A 23,948-nucleotide genomic window follows, 5' to 3' on the forward strand; every position below is an offset into this window, starting at 1 on the left:
TTTTATTGCTATTGAATACATATGTTGTCTTAGAAATAAGTGTTTGGATTTCATTTGTCTATATCCAACTGATCAATGTGCTTCTCTTAGTAATTGTCTTCTCTCTCTCTCTCTCTCTCTCTCTCTCTCTCTCTCTCTCTCTCTCTCTCTCTCTCTTTAGAGTAGGCCTTATTACTTTGTACCCAATGCTCCTCATACAATTACACTACTGCAGTAAGAATAATTTAAAACTGTGATGAGCTATATGAAAGTTGCAAATTCCAGAATATTTATTACAGTACAATCCATTCATTCATTCTGTATTGTTTTACACTATAACTTTAGGAATCCCAACAACTTATCTAAGGCTCAATATGTTTAATATTATGCTAATTACTTATTTTAGAATACTTATTTACCTGGCAAATGCTTTGGGAAATATGAAAATGGTGCTACTAAAAGGCATGTAGAGAAGCTGCATATCACAAAGGCTATCCACCATGCTCCAACCCAGCGGGGATCTTCTGGAGTGAGGTCTACACTAGAATAATATTATTTAGTGAACACATATTTAACGAAGGTATTATGAATTAAATAACAATACTTTTTGCAAAGCTATTCTATATGATAAAACATACATTGTAGTTTATTTATTACAACTGTGCTGCCTTCTTCCCACATTTATGCAGTTGTATAAAAAAGAAATTAGTGCTGTTTTACTAAATGGAAAGTATTTCAGGTAATAATGAGTTCAATCAAGTATTATTGTTCAAGACTACAGAAAGCTTGAAGGAGTTTTTGCTTCAAGGAAGATTCAAAAGTAGCACCACTTTATAAGTTTTGCATAGTAATATGAGCACAATACTTATAAGGTAAAGCAAAAAAAAGAAAGAAAAGAACAGCACTTTTTCTCTTTTTTTTCCTCCTCAGAGCTCAAGATACAAGAAAACGCTCTGAGAAATTTTCACTGCTGACTGAAGTGCTTTCAGAATGCGCAGCTTCACCACAAGTAGTGGGATTGACTACAGTGTACCCTGAAGCTGCCCAGTCTGGATCTACCTTAACATGTGTGAAAGGTCTTCCTTTCCCAACCTAGAAAGGTTCTTAGTCAACACAGGAGAAAAGAAGGCTAAGAGAATCCTTCTTCCACAGCAGAGGCCCAAAGAAGCGTCAAGCAACCAGACTGCTTCATGAAGTAAATTGGTTGGCCTTTGACAGCATAAATGGCTTCATGTATATCTCTTCACATAGACCTCTTCTAAAGATAAAACAATCAAAATCTACATCTAGCAAATTGACTAAAAATTGCTCATTATTCATGGCTGCTCAAGTTTCCCAAATATAAATCAGTGTTTGGTTATTAAAAACAACCCCCCTCTCCCCCACAAAAAAACAAAAAAACCAAAAACCCCTACCAACCAAACCCATTAAAATTATTATCGGTAACTAAAATATATGTATTTCTGTATGAACTATTAGAATAAGGCTTTTCAAAATGATGTCTTACTATTAAGAAAAAATGTACATTCTTAATTATGTAGATGAAAAACAAAATGTCCTTGCCTTATATTACGATTGAAATCAACATAGACATTCAGCAATTGTCCTCCTAAAACATAGCCAATGGCAGGACCCAGCAGTGACATGGCATATCCAATTCCTGCAGGGAGATAATAGTTTGTATTTTGGATATTGAGCACAAAAATGCATGTTGGATTCCATATCCACTGTATAAATGTGTAAGGTGATATAAGACTGAGAATGTTAAGTTCATGCATCCTGAGTAGGTTACCATAGGCAAGACACTATTTAGAATGAGAGGAGGATGGCCCAGCTTCCACATGGTTCTTCCCAGTATACCATCCCATTTAAAATGCATTAAACATACAGATAAAGACAAATGATGCAACTTATTTTCAAGACACAGAATCTTCATCACATAAATGTAATTATGGTAAATGCCAGACATTGGGTTCAACCTTACCCTAGTCTTAACCCTGTTATAGGAAATTGGACTAGAAGACCTCCAAGGCATTTTCCAACTCTATTATTCTCTATTCTGTAGTCAATAGAAAAATATTTGGAGGTTGTAAGGTGGGATATAAAAATCTCAGATTTAATCTACCCATCAATTCCTATTGAATCATCAGGGGAATGCTTTTCCATTTACCAATTGTGTCATGAGCTCGTGTTGACAGCTGATCCTCATCTGAAGGCTTATTCCAAAAGGGCCAAATGCTTCTCAGAGGAAAGAGATGATTTAGAATAATGAACTTCTTTCAGATTCTGTGCACCCTTTGCCAGAAGGAGATAAAAATGCAGAAAGACTTTAGGCAGTTCACTGCTGAAGAGGAATCTCCAAGAATGCACAACATTCTTAATGAAGAAGAATGATCTTTTCAACGCTTCCAACTTCCTTTAGACTTGAAGGCAGTAATTCAGAATTCAGAAGGGACTGAAACCTCCTTCTCTTTCACAATTTTTGCCACCTTTTCTGGACTGCCTTAATGGACCATCAGAGATTTTTTTTCTGCTGCATGGGGAATTCTCCACGGGTCTCCATTAATGAATGATGGGTCTAGTTGTCACAGTTGACACATTTGTTATTCTTGCTGGTTATTCATTTGTAGTATTCACACGCTGTTATTCTGTGATTAAAATGATTATGAGACTGATTGTGGCTAGACAAGCGAAAGGGAAATCAAGGTTTCCCAGTATCTGATTCTTATCTACTGATTCACACAGATGAGAAGGAGCAATTGCAATGTGGCAAGGAATTCTTCCAGGCTCCCAAAATAGGATCTAAGTGCAACCCCGCTCACTAAAAAACAAAATTCTAATGCAGGTGTTCAGCTTGTGATTTGAAGTGGGTAAGCAGCATCCTCAAGCATGCCAGCTTTAATTCTTTGCATACAGGTAGTCCTCGACCTACAACAGTTCATTTAGTGACTTTTCAAAGTTACAACAGCACTGGCTAAAGTGACTTATGACCATTTTTCACACTTACAACCTGTGCAGCATCTCCATGCTCATGTGATCAAAATTCAGATGCTTGGCAACTGGTTCATACTTATGACCATTGCTATGCCCCGGGGTCATGTGATCACCTTTTACAGCCTTCTGACAAGCAAAATCAATGGGGAAGCCAGATTCACTTAACAACCCAGTTACTAACTTTTCAACTACAGTGATTCACTTAACAACTGTGGCAAGGAAGGTCGTAAAATGGGGCAAAACTCACTTAACAAATGTCTCACTTAATAACAGAAATTTGGAGCTCAATTGTGGATGTAAGTCGAGGACTACCTGTATTGAGCACATAAAGGTATGAAGTGGGAAGGTATGTATGGATGAATGTTCAAAACACTTAGATGAGCATTTGCTTGGGAAGTTCCCAATGTGGGTGGGTGCTGACTTTTAAGTGCATTCAGTATAACATACTTACAAGGCCCCTTCAGGTCTTTGTGCTGATCATGAAAAGGGCTGAAGCTCCCTTTCATGGGAACTGAGGCCTTAGAGATAAGGTCATCCTCCATATACCTGAAGATGAACATAGCCCTACTGTAAGCAACTGTAAAAACACATCCTGTATCCCAACCAACTAAAAAAACTTACAAGCAGTTAAATAAGCAAAGAGAAAATGCAAAAAGATATTACCAAACTTGCTAGATGCTCAAGGCAAATTTGGCGTTTCAAGAAATCAAAATGAATTATACCTACCTATGTAGACTGAAGCTTTGTGCTTTGGGACACTATCATCGATGAAAGTTGTGCCCAGTGTGTACAGAGGAGTTCCACCTGCTCCTAAGAGGAACTGACCCAGTAAGAAAACATAGAAGTAGTTGGAAAGTTTGGATTTGCTGCCTCGGCGGCACGGCGTCGTTTGACCTCCAGAAAGAGGTACTGGACAGATGTCTGGAAATACAGGAGCAATAAGTCAATGGAAGTTCTTTCTCTATCAGGAGAAACTGTCATATCTTTGCAATTGTTTGAAATAAGTCTACTGGGTCTAGTCCCGTCATGGCGAACCTATGGCATCATGCCCGAAGTGGCAAATGGAGCCATGTCACCTGGCATATGCGGCATCACCCGTTCCTCTGCCGGATTTCTGGCGTGCATGTGCGCGTGATGATCAGCTGGACTTCGTGCATACAGCACTGCCAGAAACTTGAAGAGCTGGTCTTCCATTTTCTTGTGTGATCCTGTGCGCCAGCGAGCTGATTGTCATAGATGCATGCATGCCAGAAACCCAGAAGACTAACTGGCCGGCACGCATGCTAGTGCCAGAAACGGAAGTTCATTTTCAGGTGCACGCATGTGCCCTGGGCAGCTCCTCCTCTGGGTTGTGACCCAGACGAGCACGCACATTCCTTTTTCAGCACTCAGTGCCCAAAAGGTTTGCCATCACTGGTCTACGTTGTAAAAATCTAGCTGCTAGCAACAAAGAGTTAGAGTTTTGTTATCTGTTTGCTGCCATCTAGTTCTATCCAGATTTTCCAGAGCAGTTATATAATCCACCATCAGAACAGTCATAAGATTTCAAAACTGCTCCAAAGTTTCAAAACTATATAGAACCATTTTTCAGACAATATGGGAAAAATCAACATATAAGTACATTTTCTGAGTAAGTCTTCTTTAATGTAAATACACTGGGATTTCAAGTCCCCCAATTCTCAGTTAGAATGCTTAATGACTGCTTGAGAAATTTGGGGAAGACTGGTCATCCCCGAAGAATGGAGTTTAGAAAATAGAAGCCAACTCACTGGAACTACTGAGAATGTAATTTAGCTCAGTGGTGAAATCTACAATTTGTATATACTGGTTCTGTGGGCGTGGCTTGGTGGGGGGGGAGGTAATGTGACTGGGTGGGCATGGCCATTTTTAAAAAACTTTTAAAACCATTTTTTCTACAAACTCTTCGGCGAAGAGGTTGTAAACAAATGCTTTCAAAAGGCTCTGAGGATCCCAGCTGAGTTGCCTGATCGGCAGAGGCTTTTTTTTCTTTTAAATGCCTCTGACGATCCAAGCTGAGTTGCCTGATCGGCAGAGACTTTTTTAAAAAGAGGCTTTTTAAAATGCCTCTGCCAATCAGGCAACTCAGCTTGGATCGTCAGAGGCATTTAAAAGAAAAAAAGCCTCTCCAATCAGGCAACTCAGCTGGGATCCTCAGAGGCTTTTAAAAGCATTTTTTCTACAACCTCTGAAGAGGTTATAGAAAAAATGCTTTTAAAAGCCTCTGAGGATCCCAGCTGAGCCGCGCGATCATCAGAGGCTTTTTCTTTTTTTACTTTTAAAAGCATTTCTTTGGCCAAAGAGGTTGTAGAAAAAATGCTTTAAAAAGTAAAATAAAAAGCCTCTGATGATTGTGCAGCTCAACTGGGTATGGGGGGGCGCAGGGATTTTTGCTACCGGTTCTCTGAACCACCCGCCTCCATCGCTACTGGATCAGGCGATCCGGTCCGAACCGGGAGCATTTCACCCCTGATTTAGCTATATTCTGTTTTTATACACTGTAACTTAGGTAGCTATGGTGTCTTTAAACATAATTCATTAATAAATCATAACTGACCAAATTCACTCAACCTGCTAAATTATAATCCATGATTTGCAAGCCACAATGATCATTTTAAATCAAAATCGATCAAAACACATTATAGCTTAACAATTCTTAAAAGAATAATGAGAGAAGATGGTGCACTATAAGAGATAAGAGAAGTAATTAAACATAGCAAAACTTTCTCTCGTTTTAAAAGAAGCATCCCAGTTAGGATCATACACCAACATTTCCTCTAATTCAACATCCCACCTCAGATTTCCTGAATTCTGTGTTTTCCAACTCTCTGCACTACTGAATGTGTACAGACTTAATATGAAGATTGTTTTATATTACTGTTGTCTGGTTGCTATACTGAAAATCTTGGGATTTTCTAAATGATGTTGATAATCCTTTGAGTTTTTCAGTTGTGCTTCGGTTACTTTAGTGGCATTCAGTATACTCTTAAAATTGCAATAATGACATCCAGTAGAGGGTGCTGCCATTTAATACATCTAAAGAATGGAACTCATTCCTAAAACAAGGTGGGCCTAGCTAGATATTTTGTGACATTGTCTGTGTTTTTTTAAAAAAAATAAATAAAGGAGAATAGTAAAAATTGAAGCTTCAGCTTCATTTTTACCTTGATCTTTGTTGTCAAATGCTTCATTATATTCAATAAACAATGCATACAATAGTAATCATGTTGACGATGCCACAAATTTTATTTCCAAAGTACAGGCCAGTGGTGGGTTGCCCCGGTTCGCACCGGTTCTATAGAAACGGTAGTAAAACCGACGGAAAGCTCCGCCCACCAACCCCAACATCATCAAAATGTTTCTACACATGTGCAGAAGCTTCTGCGCTTCTGCAGAAGAGCATGTGGCCCCGCTGAGCATGCGGCCCCGCTGCGAAGCGGTAGTAAAGGTAAGTAGGACCCACCCCTGGTACAGGCCTATTATTATGGTGCACAAAATATCCATGGACCCTTATATTGTAAGAATCATATAATGCAGAAGACAACACTTCTTATTCTTCTTGGCCACATATTCATACCACCAGGGATTACACCCTGTAAAATCCAAAATGAGCGACTGATTTTATAACTTTTGATTGCTATACTTCCTCTCACATCTATGGCAAAATGTTTATACCTGTATAAGAATACAAAATTTTCTGTCTTTGGCTTTCAAGCTCAGTTTATAAAAGGACTCATGCCTTCCCTCCAATCCTGCCTGCTGGAATTTATCTTCCTGATAATGTATAGAACTCTATTGTGGCTCTACCTCATTCCCCCTTGTAACTTTTTCCAACCATCTTCTATCCCATTTTATCAGCTACACAAAGCTCAAATATGAAAAAGGCTGTCTTGAGACATAGGAGCATTCTTCCAGGCTAGTTTTCATGTAAAAGCAGTTCAGGAGATTTTTAACCATGGTTTTTAAAACAAGCTACAGTGGCTTGATTTATACACCATGAAAGACTAAATCATGTTGCCCAAATCACAAGGTCCAGGTGGTTTAGTACAATTTATGAACCTAGCTTTAATCTTTCTCTTACTGAAAGTCTACTAAAAACTTCCTTTATACTATTTTTATTCTATTTGGGTACTGACTAACAGCTCACCTTTAAACATTGAAATGTAATTAGCAGCCTGATGCTTATTGTATAAAATAGAAGAGAATAGTACAGCTCAGGGTTGAACCTTGGAGTCCCTGGTGACTCCAAGACACTCTGGAGTCCTTGGTACTGATGATATTACCTAGTTGGGCAATGAAACATCTGCAAACAACCAAAGTCAGAGAGCATCCAAGGACTTCTAAGGGCAATATTTAGAATGAACCAGAAGTCCCAAGTCTTATGCAATAGTTCTTAGTTTGTTTATTTATTTCAATTTTAATTCAAGTATTATACAGTGCTTCAGCAGACGAGGTTCTGAAAGCAATGACTTCAGGTAAACCCCCAAATAATATCCTTTCAAAGGGCATAATGATCGTGGAGCTATTTGGCTAATGCTCCTTTCAACACGTATGCATAATCTTTTTCAGTATTCATTAACTCTCATTGCAATAAAGAGAAACAAGTTTATGTTTCTCATTGATAGAATCTTAGAAGATAAGATTAGACATGATACTTTAGCAATCCATTTGTAATAAAAAAAAACCAACAAAAGAGCTATAACATCCATGGACTTTTACTTTCCACAGCCAACTTTCATTGTAATAGAAAACAAATGTACATAAGTCCTCAACGTACAACCACTATTGAGATGAACATTTCTATTACTAAGAAGGCAGTTTCTTAGTGAGCCACACTTAATGTTATGATCTTTAATGCTATGGTTATTAAACCAATCACTCAGTTGTTAAGTGAATCAGGTGGTCGTTAAGCAAATACATTTTCCCAATTGACTTTGCTTGTCGGAAGCCAGCTGAATCAGCTGAGAGGGTCACAAATGGCAGCTACTGGATGTGTGTTTTGAGTAGCCCCAATTTAAACAGTAGATAATGGTTGCATATAGAAATTTTCTTTGTGTATTATGAGACTCCCATGGCTTTAGTTAAAGTGACAGTTCTGATTATGTAGTACTCTAATTCCACATGAATCTTATATGATACTAAGATGTTAGTATATAGTTAAAATTAAACATAAAACCAATAATATAAGAGCTATACACCTTGGAGCAGTCCATAACATCCATATCAATGGATGGAAGGAGAGAAGCAACTGAAAAGTTGTGGGTGCTCCATCACTGAAGGCTTTTAAGAAGAGACTGGACAACCAGTTGTCTAAAATGACATAGCGTCTCAGCAGGGGGTTGGACTAGATAGCAACAGCACTTAGAGTTATATACAGCATCATAGTGCTTTTACAGCCCTCTCTAAGCGGTTTACAGAGTCAGCATATTGCCCCCAACAATCTGGGTCCTCATTTTACCAACCATGGAAGGATGGAAGGCTGAGTCAACCTTGAGCCTGGTGAGATTCGATCTACCAAACTGCTGGCAGCTGGTGATCAGAAGTAGCCTGCAGTACTGCATTCTAACCAGTGCACCACCGCAGCTCTTAATGACCTCTAAGGTTGCCCTCTAGATGATCTCTAAGGTCCCTTCCAACTCTGTAATTCTATGTTCTATATTCTTAAACACCAATAGCAACAAGCCAAAAAAAGTACTGCATGGGTGAAAAGCCTTAACAAACAAAATCAACAGAATATTTATAGTCCTGGGCACGTAACTTGCATTCAAACAAGTTTACATTCTATTCAAGACATACTGCCTCTGTGTTCAGCAGTTTTGTTTCTCTGAACTGTATGCTAAGTTTTAGTTTTGCTGTAGTTTGAGGTATGGAGGAAGGAAGCTACGTAAGTTCCGTAATGGAGGATATTGTTGAATTATAACATCGCAGAGAAGTACTGGCTCAGATGTAACCAGGTGTCTGTGTCTCTTTGTGTATGTGTGTGTGTGTGTGTGTGTGTGTGTGTGTGTCTCATGCATGCATGCTAACCTATTTATTAAACTGCGTAACGAAGACTCAAGGCAGGTACTTTTTAAAAAACATTTCTAATCAGCATCCTCAACAGAAGCCATTTTTCAATAAACCTCCCTCTCAGAATTTCAACATTTCCTCAAGTCTAGTTCCTTTCATTTTCCTCTCATTTGCCATTTTACTTCTGAGAAGAAAATAGAATGAAGCACTCTAGTTAATGTCTTTTTTTAATTATTTTTAAAACAGTTTCAGTGGCTTTTTTCTTCTTCTTCAAATCAGCAGTGACAGTGTGTTAACCACACCTTCAGGAGGTGGGTAATGAGGACATGTAACTTTGTTGCATAACTGCAATTTCCCTTCAAGTCAGTTTCACTGGAAACAAACAGAATTAGAAGGCATTGGGTAATAACAGTTCCACCCTTTTAAGAATTGCTCAGGAACTGGATGCTACAGCACTATGCTCCCAGATAACCTCTCCTGAAGCCCTTCTGATGCATCAGGTGTGCCAAGCCAGATTTCATTAGCAGGATGCAAAATAGATTTCAACTTGCATTTCAAAAAGAGGACAGTTAGGCAACCTCTTGTATTACTCGAACCACTGCAATGTTTCATCAACTCTGCTACTACCGGTAGGAATATGTTAGGCAGATGACAGCAGCCAATGGGGAGACTTAATTCATGGTACCCCATGCTGTGTTTACTTCATTTTTGTACCATTTTATATTGCACACACACACAAAAAAAGGCTGTCAAATTCAAAAGTTCTGTCCTTGGTATGAGGAAGCTGACATTTACAAAGAATTGAACACACGCACATTATAGGAAGCAACAGCATGTTCCATTCTAAGATCTTTTTGTTTTATTCCAGATCAGACTTGAATCCAAGCTGATCATAATAAATATGCTAAAATGACATGATGTCATTGTTCCTCATAAATGAACAATACACAATCTCAGAAGGGCAGCAGAATTCTTGTGCAGCAATGAGAACTCACTGAGATGCAGGTTTGCGCAAAAAGGGGGAAAAAAATAAGTTAGGTTGTTTAAAAAAATGTAAAGTGTGAGTATTACTGTGTACTGAAGCCACAGAGATTGGGCTGCAAAAAAGGCAAATGTAGTCTGATAACTGCAGGTTATTTATTTCTGATGTAATTTAACTAATGAAAGAAAAACGAATATGGAATTATCATGCAAATGAACCTAAGAAGATTCCTCATTAAAGAAAATGGAGAATAGAGACTCATCATGATTAATACCCTAGTATAGGTCTCCTGCGTGAGCAGGGGGTTCGGACTAGATGATCTCCAAGATCCCTTCCAACTCTGTTACTGTTATGTTATGTTAATGTATATAAAACAGAAAAATACAGGTAGTCCTTGACTTACAACAGTTCATTTAGTGACCATTCAAAGTTACAACAGCACTGAAAAATTCAACTTACGACCATGGCAGCGTCCCAAGGATCAGGTGATTAATATTTGGACACTTGGCATCTGGCTCATATTTATGACCATTGCTGTGTCCCAAGGTCATGTGATCACCTTTTGCCAACTTTTGACAAGCAAAGTCCATGAGGGGAGCCAGATTCACTTAACAACAGGGTTACTAACTTATCAGCCGCAGTGATTCACTTAACAACTGTGGCAAGAAAGTTCATAAAATGGGGCAAAACTCACTTAGATGACTCACTTAACAACAGAAATTTTGGTGGATTACCTCCAAAGGAATTACAAGATTTGATTTAAAAGACGAGAAAAATTATCTTGCTCCAGGTAATATTAAATTTTAACTCTCAAAAGCCTTCACTTTTGCTCTCAGGGCTTAACTTTAAATCTCTAGCCTTGATGTAACAGACAAAAAACCCTCTCTTATTCATTGAGACTTTATTTTTAATGATTAATACTGTGTGTTTAACATGCCATGTAACGGTTCTTTAAGAAAAGTGGCTAATTACTTCACTCCTCTAAACACATTTGCAACAATGCTTTCGAGTAACTTGGCAATCTCTAATCTGTCTAATGCAGGGGTGTCAAACATTATCATGGCAGCATCACATTTGCTAAACTGAGCGTGACTGTGGCCAGCGCATGACGCATCCGGCCCACAGGCTGGGAGTTTGACAGCCCTGATCTAAAGCATTGAATTGAATTACCATTCTTAATTGCTTTTCCATAGAAAAAGTGGGATGTAGTATCATTATGCATTGTAGTATTTTAGTCTGTAATTAGAGCTGGACCCATGTATACTATGGTGCATGGGTTTCAGCAAGCAATTGACATAGTAAAAATCAAAGTCACCATTATTTCAATAGTTCATTTTTCTTTATTATCCACCTTTCTTCTCTTTTCTCTAGCACATTCTCTTATATTTTCTTTACTCAACTCAACATAATAGATTGCCAAAGAGGGATCTGGTCAATTTTACAACAATATGAATCAATTACTTTTGGTTCTCCATGTTTGCAGCTAAAGGGAATTTTTATGTACTCAAAGAATGGGACCCTAAATAGCTCAAGGTTACAGTTCACATGGAAGTCTTCACATAGACTTGGAAGCTTCCCACTGAAGACAACTGGGCAACTAACATTGGACTTCAAAATAAGGAGATAAATGACATCCTAAAAGCCACTCACAAAAGAGATTTAGCTTATCAGACACTGAATTGGGGATGTTAATCCATGTAGTCTTTTGAAAAGAAGTTATTTGTAAAGATAGTAGCTGGGATTAACTTTTTCTTCTGATTAAAGACATTTGATGTTTCTGTCATTGGGACCACTGCTTTCCTTTTGACTTTGAAAAAGCTAAATCCGTTTGTAATAATTTTTTTTATTTAGTTTCATTATAGGAACGAAAGTTAGAAAAATATGAAAAGAAGGAGAAAAGTGCAGAGAAAAGAAGAAGAAACAATGATTTCCGATTTTCTTCAGTGCAGTAGATTATGAAAATAAATCAACATCATTTGAATTTCTTTACATTTCACAACATTTCAAGCCATTTTTATAATTATAAAATATTTCTAATCATCAAAACCTAAAATCAAAGTCTCGTTTTTTTCAGTTTTGAACAAAACTTCAAAAGCTGTTTCCAAGTAGAAACAAAATTGGAAGTTTTTTTTCTTCCTTCTGTGGTGATAGAGTTAGAGATCGTGAAATTTTAATTAAACAGACAACTTCATCATCTCTAACTCCATTACCTTACTATCCACTCTTCCATTGAGGAAGAGAAAGCTAAATCTATTTGGTCTGTTGTACTGAGGTCTATTCCAAGATTGTGTTGTCAATTCCCAATAAGTGTATTGATTCCATAAATACATGCTAGACAGCGGTGAAATCCCCCCGATTCTATCCAGTTTGCCGAACCAGTAGCGCTGATGGTTGGAGGCTCCGCACACCCCCCGGGATGTCATTACTGCCATGTTTTTTACCATCTGCCCATGCGCAGAAGGGCACGCACACTCCCATTCCCAAACCCGTAGCGAAGGTAAGTGGATTTCACTGCTGATGCTAGATATATATTTTTGAACTAGGTCTATAGAGCAACAATAAAAGAAATAATGACTGGTTTAAGATATATGAACTTACCTTCTGCTTTTTCTCCATATGTGTATGGTCCAGTAGTAAAATGTGGCAAAGAAAATACTAATGCTCCTATAGCGATCAGAAAAGAGGACAAAGCCAGCCATCTTGGTTTGTGACCTCTTTCACCATAGAAGGATATAAAAAGGCATAACACAGAGAATGAAATGTCATAACCAGCAGAGATTACGCCTGTAAGGGAACTGCTCAAATCATAACGCTTCTCAATTGTAGAAATGCTGACATTTATCAATCCATTTACAATAATCCCTAGAAGAAAAAGAGACAAGCATTAGTTTATTTATTTGTGTTTTTTTTTATTGAAAAAGTTTTCAAATACAAATTTCCCCCCCTTTTTTTTCCCCTCTCCCTCCCCCTCCCTAACCCCCCCTCCCCACCCATCCCCCCCTGTGACTTCTTCATAACAAAAAAAAACCTAATTCATAACAGATTACTTACTCCCTCCCCTAGATATTGACCTTTACTTACTAAAAATATTATTAATATTATAACATCCCCCTTTATCCATACATATCAAAAAAGAGAAAAGAAAGGGGGAAAAAAAGACATTATACTATGACATTATAGAATAACTTCTCCACTTTAAAACTATACGATAAGTCCTACTTTAACATTTAATCTTCTATATATATTACTATAACATTTCAAAGCGGCCTTCCCCATAAAATCTAGTTTAACATTTATTCCACTCTATCCATTTCCTCCACTCCCCTAAATATAACACTTAAAAATCCCTTTTCTTAGACTAATCAATCTACTAACTAGCTTATTCACCCACTATCATGCAAAATTGCCATACACAACATTTCTTAACATCTTTGATTCACTGCCCACACTACTTAAAAATATATGTCTATATTTTCCATTATATCTAAATAAAAAAAAGAAAAGACAATGACTTTAAATTTATAATCCATATAGTATCTTCTTTGAGGTCTTTCCACTGGATTAGTAGAACCAACATCCATAATCGGGTAACATAGCTTACTGGTGCAACAGTTTATTCAGGATCTTCAATCATATCTGCCCCCATCAGTAGTAAATATCTTCTTATATGTATAAAAGTAAAAACAACCACCCGAGTGACATTATAATTATATTCCATATAGTAATAATTGTGGGTTTCATCAGGATTATTAATTCCCATCATCGTAGTGGGTAACAACCCGATCTTCTGCATGCCCCAGCATAATTCTCTTGCCTTGTGATTCAAGATAATATAATATGTTTATCAACACAAAAAGAAATTCCAAAATGGATAATTCAAATCCATCAGTTTAAGGCTCATTTCACGTCCCCAAATTACGGCCATGCAGAGATCTGCCACAAACCTCAGGATGATATTAACCAATACGTCGCCTCTTCTGTGTTTACACATAATCATTCCTATTTTAAAGTCACTGGCTTCACTGTTGCCTGATTTAGAAATTTCTATTTCTATGCCACCTATTTCTTTTTTTCTTTTCTTTTTGTGGGTTTGGTTTCCATCCTGGTTCCCTTTCTACAAAATATGTATCATCTGGTCGGTTTTTATTCTGCTTTGTAGATTGGTCTTGTTGGTTTTGCTTTTGTATCTCATATTTCTTTTTTATCCCTTGTATATCCCCTAATTGGTTTCCATGTTTATCCTTGCCTTGATAAGTCATCACATTAAGATTAGATGCCTCTTCTCTCAAATTTATAGATAGTCCAGCTGGGGTATCCAATAAATCCAAAGGCAATTCATCTGGTACAGTCTCTGTAATTCGATATTTTACCTTTATTTCCGGCTCCTTCTGCTTATCCTGTATTATACCTGGAGATGTTAAGTTCATTTTCAACCTATTTTGATAAAATTCTTCCGCTCTTTCAACAGTATTTAGCTGATATCTTTCTCCTTGGTATCTAAATATAATACCAACTGGGGCGACCCACCTGTAGGAGATATTTCTCTTTTTTAACTCATTCACCAGAAAACCAAATTTCTTCCTTTCCATCAATATCTTAGGTGGGAGTTCCTTGTAAATCCAAATCTTTCTTCCATACAATTGCAAATTAGAATTGAAGGAATTTTGAACGATATTATTCCTAATTTCCTTATCTGTAAAATAAATCACCACATCTCTAGGCAATTGCCTTTGCTTAGCAATCCAGGAGTTGATTCGATAAGCTCTGTCGATCCTACAAAACACTTCGTCAGGTTGAACCTTTAGAATCCCAGCTAGAAATTCAGAAGATATTTTCCTTAAATCATCTCTATTATTTTCCTGCAAACCTCTTAATCTTATCGCATATTCTGTGAAATTATATTGTACCATTAAAATCTCTTTTTCAATCTTCTGTTGCAGATTTTCTGCATTACCATACTTTTGATCAGCATCCATTTTAGGTTTTTCTTCTAAGCTATTATCCTGAGTGTTTGTCAAATCATTTTCAATTTTTTGAATTCTATTGTCCAATTTATCTTGAATTTCTTCCATTTTAGACTCTAGTACATTAGTATTTGTGTCCAACTGTATCATAAATCCTGTAAAACCATTAACCACTTTTGAGAATTTTTTCTCCAAAAAATCAAACTTAGATTTCACCAATTCTTTAATTTCCTGCTTAAATTTTTCAAATTGCTGATTCACAATCTCCTCCCTTCTTTCAATCTCCTCTATAAAAAATTCTATTATATTAAAATCAGGTTTCTGAGACTGAAGAATTAAGACTTGTTCCTTTAAGTTGTTGGTGGGGGGATCCCCCCCCCTTCTTGTTTATCTGACTTTATGAGTCTCAGTGCCATGTTTCCGCCCAGGCAGGCTTTGTTAAAAAAAAAGCAAGCAAGAAAAAAAAAAAGACTTCTTTCCAATCAACAACAATATCAGGTCTCCAAGGGAAAAAAAAAAGAGAAAAAGACACAGGAGCGAAGTTTTGTCTACAAATGTAGCCAGTGGTATTTATTCCGCTACATTGTAGTAATAGAAAACGGAAGGACTTTCCCTTTCAGCCTCTCCTCCAGCCAACGCCATTTTAAAAGGCTTTCTTTTTTTCCTCTTTCTTTTCCTCCTCTCTCTTAAGTAATTTTTTTTAAAAAATCAGTAAAATACTTGCGGTTCAATATTACAGGTCCAGCTCACATTTTCTTTGAGTAGTCTGTTAAATTTGCAGGCTTGCTTTTGACGCCTGGCTCTGCATCAGCAGAGGTCTCCCAAAGCCCGGAGCGGCGGCTGGGGATACGGGGCATCTCATCCGCTCCGTCCCAAAAGTAAAAAAAAAACTTTTGGGACTCCGCAGAGAGTTCTACCCACCCCTGCCGGCTCTATCTCCGTTTCCTCATGGAAACGAAGTTTTTTCGAGCCGCCATTCCATTGTGAAGGTGGCTCTAACAGGCGATGGAAGTTGACGATCCCAAAGGAACGTCTGGCAGCGACAAACAGCAACCCGGAAGTCAATTTATTTATTTATAAATAAATAATATTTATTTATTTGTGTTTTTAATCTGTCAATTTTGTAGCCCGCCCAACTCCAAAACAACTCTTAGTAGCGTCACAAATTTAAAAGCATAAGAAAAACAAAATGGGAAAAAGAAGCACAATCCTCCCAAGAAAATAAGCAAAACATACTCTTTACATTGTCATTAACCTAAAGCAGCCCATCAAATTCCCTAAACTAAAGCCTGGAGAAAGAGCCAAGGTATTAGAACTTGTTGGAAAGTGGGTCTGATTAATCCGATTACGTATATAATTTTGTGGATTTTTAAATGCAGTTTTCAGACCATCCTTTTCTGACTCTGACCAAACAGTGATTAAAAAATTGCCATTTTAAGAAAGAAACATCTACAATACTTTATCCAGAATTCCTCTTAAAGAGAACTCTTAGGTTCCTTAACCTGATGGCCAAAACTAGAGACCTCCAAGGAATATCTCAGACTCTACAATGTATATTTACAGTCTCCATTTTTCTTCCCCACTTCTTCCCCAGTTATTTTCACCTAAGTTAATAAATGGGATGGTTTTCCTTTTCCCCAAATACATAGTTCCTTGCAATATTACACATCTGTCTGAATATATCTAATTCATGCAGAAGAAAATTTGTTGTGTTTCCAAATAATTGTGTATAAGGTTACAGTGTTCACTACCTGATGTTCACCATCTAATTGATTCATTGATTTCTGAGTTTTTAATTCTGGATCCAACTTATAGAATCCAAAGAAGGATCGCTTGTCATCATTAAAAAGCACCTATTTTCCTATTTAATTAGAATATATTTCCACAAGTAGTTTTAGCTCTATTTTATTCAAGTCAGTATTATTTCAACAGCAATATTTGATCAACAACTTTATGCAGAATCATAGGCATTGGCAATCATAACCTTCAATCTCAGTTATAGTTGTTGGAGAGTCCAAATTATCACCTTGGAAGACTTAGATGGATCAGATAACTAGAACAGTAATTGCTTAGTTCTGGTCAAACAGCAACTGTCAATAATACTTTTGAATCTAAAAGCTAAAGTTTACGTTTCAGGTCCTCCACCCATTAGTTCCTCACACATCATGTGGTAAGATAGCTGATGCACCACTTGACACATTGCTGAACAAGTTTCTTGCTGGAATAAAAACCTCATTTATGACTTGAAGCAGATGAGTGAACCAGTCAAACTCCATGGGAGTTCACTTAGTTGAATTTAGTTTGTCGCTTTCATTTCAATGGGTCTATCTTATCATACTGATAAGTGTGTACCCATGTAATCTGTACACTGAGATGTACAGATTGTGTAATTGACCCCGGTTTACAGTGGAATCAATGTACATAAACCATTGGGCACATTTTACCAAATTATGGCAACTTGACATAGGGTATAAAGCTTCTCTTGCTGCAGTGACAATTTCTCTTCATGTCAAGGAAACAGAAACTTTTGCACAGGAGTTAAGAGACTAGAAAAACAAGGAGACCAATAAGAATTCTTTTTTATTACCTCTATGGGGTTCTTTGATCAAAGAAAATTTATCCCCTTTGTTTGTTCCAGTCAGATTTTAGTATCAAAATAGCTGCTTTTAAACAGTTGGGAAATTTATAAATTTTCTTTCCTTACAAAATCTTATACCTAACCCTTTCCGGGTATAAAGCCCTACTCTTAAAAAAAATCCTAAAATTCAGAATGATAGAACATATATGCTATGTTTGAAAACAATTATGTGCCAAGTTGTATTATTTCACTGAAATGAAATGTTTACTATTGTAAACTGCCTTAGAAAATCTGACTATGAAGCAATTTGTGACATTTTTTAAAAAAGTGTGATACAAAACCCAGTAAAGCAGCACTCAAATCTGAAACACTTCTTATAAAACACACCTATCAGTTTACCTCATAGCACAGGAGTGCCTGATATCGGAAGCCATTACTCAGAGACAAGAAGCATATTCTCATTGCCATAGAACATGGGTCTTCAAACTTGGCAGCTTTAAGACTTGTGGACTTCAACTCCCAGAATCCAGCATAGCTGGCTGGAGAATTCTGGGAGTCGAAGTCCACAAGTCTTAAAGCTGCCAAGTTTGAAGACCTCTGCCATAGAAAATAAGATGGGAGAAGCCTGGTGAAGAAGATGGTCAAGCATTCAATCTCACTTTAGAAATAGACAAAGGGATCAAGAGAGACTTTAAAGGCCTCCACCCCATCCCAGCACAAAGCTGACAATTATTTTCTGGTTTCTCTTCCACAAGACAATGCTCCAACTCTAAGGTGATTGCCACATATCACCAGCCTACACTAGTTTCGTCACATCTGCATGTGACAACCAGTGAAAGCCAGTGAACACATCTCCCAGTGTGATTTTTTGTGTTCTAATATAAAAGGGCTTATAAAATAATAATATAATATAATGTACTCAAGATCACTTTACGTTGCGAACTAGTTGAAATGAGGGGTCAAGAGGTTTAGAAGTACTAAAGAGGTTTGGGGTGCTTTTTTGAGGGTGGAGAGCTTTCTGTTACTCATATTTCTGAATAAGAAACAATTGTATATTTCACATTAACACCTCAGCCTAAATCCACTTGTACTGAATAAGCACTTGATAATTATCAAACAAAGTTCTCTTAAGCAGGACTATAACATTCATTCTATTTCCATTTCTATAAAATTGCAGAACTGGGACAGTAAGGCTATCAATCTCTACTTCTCTATAAGAAAAATTAAAGCGTTTATGATATATTGCTACCTAGCCTATGCTTGAAAATAACCAAAGCCCAGAAACAGACTTGGTGATAAAAAAAAAAAAAATCAAACTCTTGGCCTGACATGGTAGGAGGGCCCAAATCAGGGGTCAGCAACCTGCGGCTCTGGAGCCGCATGTGGCTCTTTCATCCTTCTGCTGCAGCTCTCTGTCACTCAAAATATGTGTCACAACTGCCAATGTGTGATACCCACCAGCACATGATTTATTGAGCTTTTCGACACCCAGTAGGCCAACCATGGTTAAATCCAAGGAAAAAAAAGTTTCAAAAGAGAACAGAACGTTTAATTCAACTACATATGCTAGTTCTGTGGCCGCTTAGAAAATAGTCAGGCACTGGAAAAGTTTTGTGGCTCTATTCTATTGGAGGCAATGTTTTACAATAGTTCCAATCCTTGGAATCTTGGATCGTGTCCAGAGGGTTGGGCAGAGAAGCTACTTGTCAGGTTATTTGAGACAATTGTCTCAAACTGATGGTAATTATTTGCAATTATTTCTTGTTAATGCACAAAGAATATTTATTTTCAAGGCTTTTTTTAGCAAAATATATTGAGAGAAATGTGATGGGGTTATAAAAATGGAACAAGTGGATTTTTCCATTTAGGACCAATTTATCTCTTATTACTTGTTTTGTTTTGTTTTTTTAAATGATAATCTGGGAGTTCCTTTTTTCCCCATCATTACTAGAAAACCTCCAATTGGTTATTTACATAACAGACTGCTAAAGGTGTTATTAATCAGGTCTGGTGGTTAAACACCAGGTTAGAAACCAGGTAACAATGAGTTCTAGTCCCACTTTAGGCATGAAAGTCAGTTAGTAACTTTGAGCCACTCACTCTCTTTCACCTCAACCCACTTCACAGGGTTGTTGTTGGAGGAACAAAGATTATTAGCTATGTTTTCCATCCAAAGTTATTTATAAACATAATAAAGGCAGGATAAAAATAAATAAACTCACCATTATACTAGTCTTTGACACTTAAGCTATTATTTATGATGTCCCACCATATTTCCGCTTCTCATGGAGATGTTTAATATTTATATGAAATTGCTATTAAGAGATAATACCAAATTCTGGAGTGCCCTGTCATCACAATGCTTTATTGTTTCTTGCCTTCCAACTCCAAGGGAGTACTCAATACAGGTAGTCCTCGACTTACAACAGTTCATTTAGTGACTGTTACAATGTCACAGAAAAAAAGTGATGACCATTTTTCACACTTACGACCATTGCAGCATCCCCATGGTCACATGATCTTTTGATTCAGATGCTGGACAACTGCTTCATATTTATGACAATTGCAGAATCCTGGGGTCAAGTGACCCCCCTTTTGCAACCTTCTGACCAGCAAAGTCAATGGGGAAGTCACGTTCACTTAACCACTGTGTTACTAACAGAACAACTGCAATGATTCACTCAACAACTGTTGCAAGAAGGGTCATAAAATGAGGCAAAACTCACTTAAATGTTGCACTTAGCAACATAAATGTTGGTCTCGATTGTGGCCATAACTCGAGAACTACCTGTACTACTCTTAATGCTGTCTACATTACAGAATAGGTGGGATTTGGAAGAATAAACCAAAGTTAAATCCAGTCGGGGCTGGCTAACAAGCAGTTAGATTCAGAGATTAAGGTTCAAATATTTTACATGGAATCGCACTTCCTGGAGAAAATGAAACCTGAAGCCTGGGACCCTCTTTGATTTTTACCTGCCACTGGATTCTCAGATGGTGTGTATGTTGTATGTATATGCATACACACACACACATACACACATACATATGCATATGCATACACATACATACATACATACATGCTCCTTAGTTTACTGCTGTGGGTTCTACACCTAGTTGCCTTGAAAAGTATCCCTAAGTTACAAATGAATGACAAATAGCCAGCTAAATTGCCAAAGTGCAAAGTGCAAGGCATGTACAATCCTTGCACTGAAAGATCTGTATTGGTTAACCGATTGTTTAACAGACACAATTTAACGTTTGTATCCTTAAAGTGGTTTAGGACCAAAGCAGCTATTCTTCCCCTTCAGACTTGTCAGGCTGATGTACCCCTGCCCCAGTCAGAGGCTGGTTATGTGACCCACAGGCTGAGGGGCTTCTACCGAGTCACCAATGGATATCTCTGGTCATGAGTTTTGCCTTGTGTTAGGGATGCCTATAAAGATGACCCTCTTCCACAGGACCTTAATTGCTGGTTAATTTTAGTCTCGGGCTTCATTTTGTTCCACCCGTTGTATTTTTATTACTGCTAATTAATTATTTTGACAGCGCACCGGTTTCATCATCAGGCATTGGAAGGCATTCCAGTTAGGGAACGATCTACCCGCAGCAGAAATGATGGGAATTAGTTCAGGGGCGCAGCGTCTGGGAAGCGGGGTCCCTCCGCTCTTAAATCCTCTCATTCGCTGGGACAGAGAGCTGGACATCCGAGGGCGAGCGGAACACTAACGTCGCCGAGGCAATTCAATAGTAACTCAATAGTCCTGATGAAAAGTCCCGTCCCCGGGAATGGGCTCGCCGTTCCCGCTTACCTTGGAAGACCGAGAGGAGGCTGTAGAAGACCAAGTAGCCTTTGACGTTGTTGCAGACCTGCAGGGCGCGAGGAGTGCATCGGCCGATCCCGCAGAGTTGCTCGTCCGGGTCAAAACTCGGCGACTGCAAGATACTCGGGGTCGTCGGAGAGAGCCGAGGGTCGATAAGATCCGGGGTGGAAGCCTGGAAAGCCGGATTCTCCAAGCCGGCGTTTTTCATGGCGCGATCGGAGGGGGCCGGGAGAAACTCAGCGTCCGAAGCACCTGTCGTCCAAGCGCCTGCCCGTCTACATAAGGCAGAGGGAGAAGAGCCGATCAAGGCGGGCCCGCCGTCAAGAACCGGCAAAGTGAAAAAGAAAAAAAAAAATTAGGAAGAAGAAAGGCAATGAAGAAAGCCAGTCCTCTTGCGAGAGGACGGAGGTGGATCCCTCGGCGCGGTGACCTGAGGTTTCTCCTTACTGGAATGACCAGTTTGCTCGTATGCCCAAGGAGACGCGCCACCCTTGCTCCCATCAGCGCCTGAAATCAGCCCAGCGGGGAGAAAGGAGATCTGCGAGTGGGACAGCCGCCAGGAAGACGAAACCAAACCGACCCCCCCACACACACATCGCTCCCCTTTGCCCCCCCCCCCCCACTCCCTCCCCGCTCACCCTTAAATAGCAGCCACCGGAGAGGAAAGAGTAAGCGCATGAAGAGTGAGAGCCGGTAGATGTCACCCGTGTCCGTACTAAATCTGGAGCTGCCTTCTCGTTTTCGCCACCGGACTCTGATCGGAAGAGTTGGCTTCTTAATAGTTGCAGTTTTGGGGTATGGGCGATTCCCTTCCCATCCCCGATGCCCACGCTTTCCTGAGATGTGACAAAATGTCTCAAGATATTGGGACAGACAGTAGGTTCCACATTCCAGTTTAGGGTCTTAATAAATGGCGATTCCAGATCATTGATACAGCTCATGGCCAAAACAATGGGTCAACTAAGCCGACCATGTTAATTGCAGAACATTCAACCCATCTGGAATGTTGAAGACAGCCTGCTTTGTGACAGTTAAAAATGACAGTTGTCGATGGCGCCATGGAAGGCATGACATCACTCTGCCCAAGCAACACACTCTTTATCAGTGTTTCTCAACCTTGGTAGCTTGAAGATGCGTGGACTTCAACTCCCAGAATCCCCCAGCCAGCAGCGCTGCAAGATACTCAAGATTCTTGGAGTTGAAGTCCACCCATCTTCAAGCTTCCAAGGTTGAGAAACACTGCTCTTTATGAACTGGACCGGTAAACATTAGCACTAGGTGTCCCCAAGTTTAGAAAAAAAAGTGAATACTTTATACTTCAGATTTATCTGGCGATTTCACAGAAGTTCGTTAAAGCTAGTGGGAGGGCTGGCCGAATAAATGAATAACTGAAAGGGTTAACAATGATAGGTTTTCTCTCTTCCCCCACCCTCTTTTTGGGAATCAGTTGAGTTTTCCTTTTCAGTTTAAAGTATTGGTAAGATTTGAACTTAAATTTGAGTCTTCCGATCCCACAAAGAATGGGAAGTCCCAAATAGACAAGTGGCAAAGTGACATTCCTGTCTGGTGTAAGTATGATTTTCAATTGTGATTAACAAGAATTTGTTAACAGTTTATTCAAGGGGGGTATTATGTCTCCCCATCATCCACTGATGAAAAAAGATAAAAGTGAGTATGTTTGGCCTTCATTAAAAAAAACCAACCTACTACTTTGCCTTTTTTTAATCAAGTCAGATACATCTGGCTACAACTCTGTTTGGGCTGATGGGAGCACTCACTACTTTCATTTTCAGGATGATAGTAGTTCTCCTAGCCTTGAAATGAAGCCAGTTGAGTTGTAATTACCCCCCTCCCCTTCCATGAGATAGGTAGGAGATCAAAATCTACTTTTTTTATCCAGGGCCTTTTATTCTTTCAGGAGTTTTGTTTTAATTGCTTTAATATTTTTAATTGCTTTCAAATGCACTGTGATCTTGTTTTTATGGTGTTTTAAAGCTTGCTTTCTTTGCATTCTTGGATGCAGCCCTGAGCCATTATTAGAGTGGGCAGCGTACTAAAACTCCAAGAAAACAAATGAACAAAAATGGCTTTTGGAGGTAATATAAAAGTAGGACAATCATCTCCTTTTTTCTATGCCCAAAGCATGGGAATTGAATATCTCTGTGGGGTACATTAAGAAATGTGGGAGCAAATGAGTTTCCCCCAACTAATTACTGGGAGCATGAGGTATTCTTTAGAGCAATCCCAAAGGTACTTTTTCAAGAGACAACTGGACTTTCTGGGGTTTTCTTTCTTTTTCTTTGAAGATGTCTCGCTCCTCATCCAAGAAGCTTCTTTAGCTCGCTAAAGAAGCTTCTTGGATGAGAAGCGAAACGTCTTCAAAGAAAAAGAAAGAAAACCCCAGAAAGTCCAGTTGCCTCTTGAAAAAGCACCTTTGGGACTGAAGAAGCTTCTTGGATGAGAAGCAAAACATCTTCAAAGAAAAAGAAAACCAGAAAGTCCAGTTGCCTCTTGAAAAAGCACCTTTGGGACAACCATGACCTGGATGACTGAAAATCTCCATAGACATCTTTAGAGCAATGTTTTTCCACCTTGGCAAC

General features: G+C 38.5%; 1 protein-coding gene across 3 annotated transcripts in view; it reads right to left on the minus strand.

Annotated features, from left to right (window-relative positions):
* Positions 1-22,387, minus strand: part of LOC117679096 (solute carrier organic anion transporter family member 4C1) — a 38,889-nt gene extending 16,502 nt beyond the window's left edge. For 2 of the 3 annotated variants that reach the window (XM_034440747.3, XM_034440745.3), the window contains exons 1-6: positions 21,987-22,387; positions 21,337-21,623; positions 12,581-12,844; positions 3,700-3,894; positions 1,543-1,639; positions 399-520 (exon numbers count right to left, since the gene is read on the minus strand). In XM_034440747.3, coding sequence (XP_034296638.3) covers positions 399-520; positions 1,543-1,639; positions 3,700-3,894; positions 12,581-12,844; positions 21,337-21,556 — 898 coding nt within the window. In that variant the 5' untranslated portion in view covers positions 21,557-21,623; positions 21,987-22,387. The remainder of the gene's footprint in view (positions 1-398; positions 521-1,542; positions 1,640-3,699; positions 3,895-12,580; positions 12,845-21,336; positions 21,624-21,986) is intronic. The other variant, XM_087885920.1, reaches the window with a different exon arrangement.
* Positions 22,388-23,948: the final 1,561 nt, after the last annotated feature.

Source organism: Pantherophis guttatus, chromosome 2 (genome assembly GCF_059756535.1).
Source record: "Pantherophis guttatus breed Tessera chromosome 2, ASM5975653v1, whole genome shotgun sequence".
NCBI classification, from domain to species: Eukaryota; Metazoa; Chordata; class Lepidosauria; order Squamata; family Colubridae; genus Pantherophis; species Pantherophis guttatus.